This window comes from Sinocyclocheilus grahami, unplaced genomic scaffold (genome assembly GCF_001515645.1).
Source record: "Sinocyclocheilus grahami isolate Dianchi unplaced genomic scaffold, SAMN03320097.WGS_v1.1 scaffold1525.1, whole genome shotgun sequence".
Classification (NCBI taxonomy): domain Eukaryota; kingdom Metazoa; phylum Chordata; class Actinopteri; order Cypriniformes; family Cyprinidae; genus Sinocyclocheilus; species Sinocyclocheilus grahami.
Window position 1 is genome coordinate 251,712 of NW_015506704.1, and position 1,950 is coordinate 253,661.

Consider the following 1,950-nt stretch of genomic DNA (forward strand, 5'->3'; position numbering starts at 1 on the left):
GAGTGTGTCTGTGTGTGTGTGTGTGTGAGAGAGAGTGTGTCTGTGTGGTGTGTGTGTCTGTGTGTGTGTGAGAGAGAGTGTGTCTGTGTGGTGTGTGTGTGTGGAGTGTGTGTGTGTGTGTGTGTGAGAGAGAGAGAGAGAGTGTGTCTATATGGTGTGTGTTACTCACGGGATAAGTGCACTGACGGTTCTCAGATCAGGAGGATTCTGGGTAGCGAGATCACCAACATACTCCAGCAGAAAGCCGAACAACTTCTGAACACAGAATAAAACACAATCACATTTAACACACACACACACACACACACAACGACTCCGTGTTAAACGCTAAACACACTGTGAGACATCTACATATGCAGCATCCTGACAGACTCAAAACATCACAAAGTGAGGAAATTAAAAACGGCCAAACAACTTCTACTGAAGCACTTGAGACGTTTTTACACTACAACCATAAAAGATTTTTATTTAAATGAAATACAATACAAAATAACCCAAAATAAAATACAAAAACCTTATAATAATAATAAAAATAATTGTATTTTATATAGCGCCTTTAAATGTTACTTTCTCAAGTTGCTTTACTTAAAAGCTTTACACAAAGCCAAACACAACAATATAAGACAATATTCTGCAAATATAGCAAAAGACGAACAGCAAAGAACAACACACAAGAAACTAATCAACTAAAAGCAATCCTGAAAAAAAAAAGTTTAAAAATAATACTAATAATTTTTTTATTTCAGCTAGTTGCCTAGGCAAGTTTAACTTGATGTGCTAAAATAACTAAAACTGAAAAAAATAAAATAAACATTAATAAAAACTATATAGACATTAAAAAAAATGATGAAAATGACAAAAATGCAACAAAATAACAAACTTACTAGAGGAGGGAATCACCAGAGGCCCCACGATACGATATTATCACGATGCAATATAATCGCGATTTTAAATATATTGTAATATTCTGCAATATATAGCAATTTATTAACTTTTTCCAACTTCAAATTATGTCCCCAAAGGAAAACTTTGGCAACACCTGTTTTAACTAAAAAGAACATATCTCAGTTGTATTGCTGCAGTGCTAAATGGGATCGTCAAGCAGACAAACTGACCAACACTTTCATGAAAACCTGTCATAAATGTTGTATGCACCTGACAAACTCAACTATTAGTATTGCAGTCTAATCTAGTCCACCTTAACTAAATGTAATCAGGTATGCACTGCTGTGCTACGACAGGTATTCTGAACAACGCAACTTGTACAAAAAAAGTTGTGCAGACCCTTCAGCAATTGAGGCATTTGAAACTAAATTGCTGTTCAATTTTAAATAAATAAAGCAGTTTTACATCCAATTTAAACGCGGACCTTTATTTTACTAACTTGCTGCATGCTGAAGGTGACCCAGCTGACCTCACCAGAAAAAAACTCAACACTACCATCTAGTGGACAGTAAAGAAATGCATTTAATTATTCAACCAAATAGTATAATAAAAGATTGATACTTGGCGTCAGTGTATCGATACAGTATTGATGATATCACGATACTATGCTGTATTGATTTTTCCTCCACCCCTAAAACTTACTAAAAAAAACAGAAAATGTCTCTGACCTGTAGTTTGGCTTTGTTTCCTGCGGCCAGACTGGGATGGTGACACTTCAGCGTTCTGTCCAGAATGAGGCGCTGCTGCTCTGATCCGTGATCCTGCAAGAGTGCCTTCAGATCACTGTAGCTCTCTGGAGCTGAAGCACACTCACACACACACACACACACACACACACACAGAGAAACACACACACACACACACAGACAGAGAGAGAGAGAAACACACACACACACACACAGACACACACACACAGAGAGAGAGAGAAACACACACACACACACACACACACACAGAGAGAGAGAGAAACACACACACACAGAGAAACACACACACACACACACA

General features: G+C 37.4%; 1 protein-coding gene across 1 annotated transcript in view; it reads right to left on the reverse strand.

Annotated features, from left to right (window-relative positions):
• Positions 1 to 1,950, reverse strand: part of nop14 (NOP14 nucleolar protein homolog (yeast)) — a 22,007-nt gene that overhangs the window by 3,888 nt on the left and 16,169 nt on the right. The window contains exons 9-10 of the mRNA XM_016257237.1: positions 1,614 to 1,744; positions 170 to 255 (exon numbers count right to left, since the gene is read on the reverse strand). Of these exons, the coding sequence (XP_016112723.1) occupies positions 170 to 255; positions 1,614 to 1,744 (217 nt within the window). The remainder of the gene's footprint in view (positions 1 to 169; positions 256 to 1,613; positions 1,745 to 1,950) is intronic.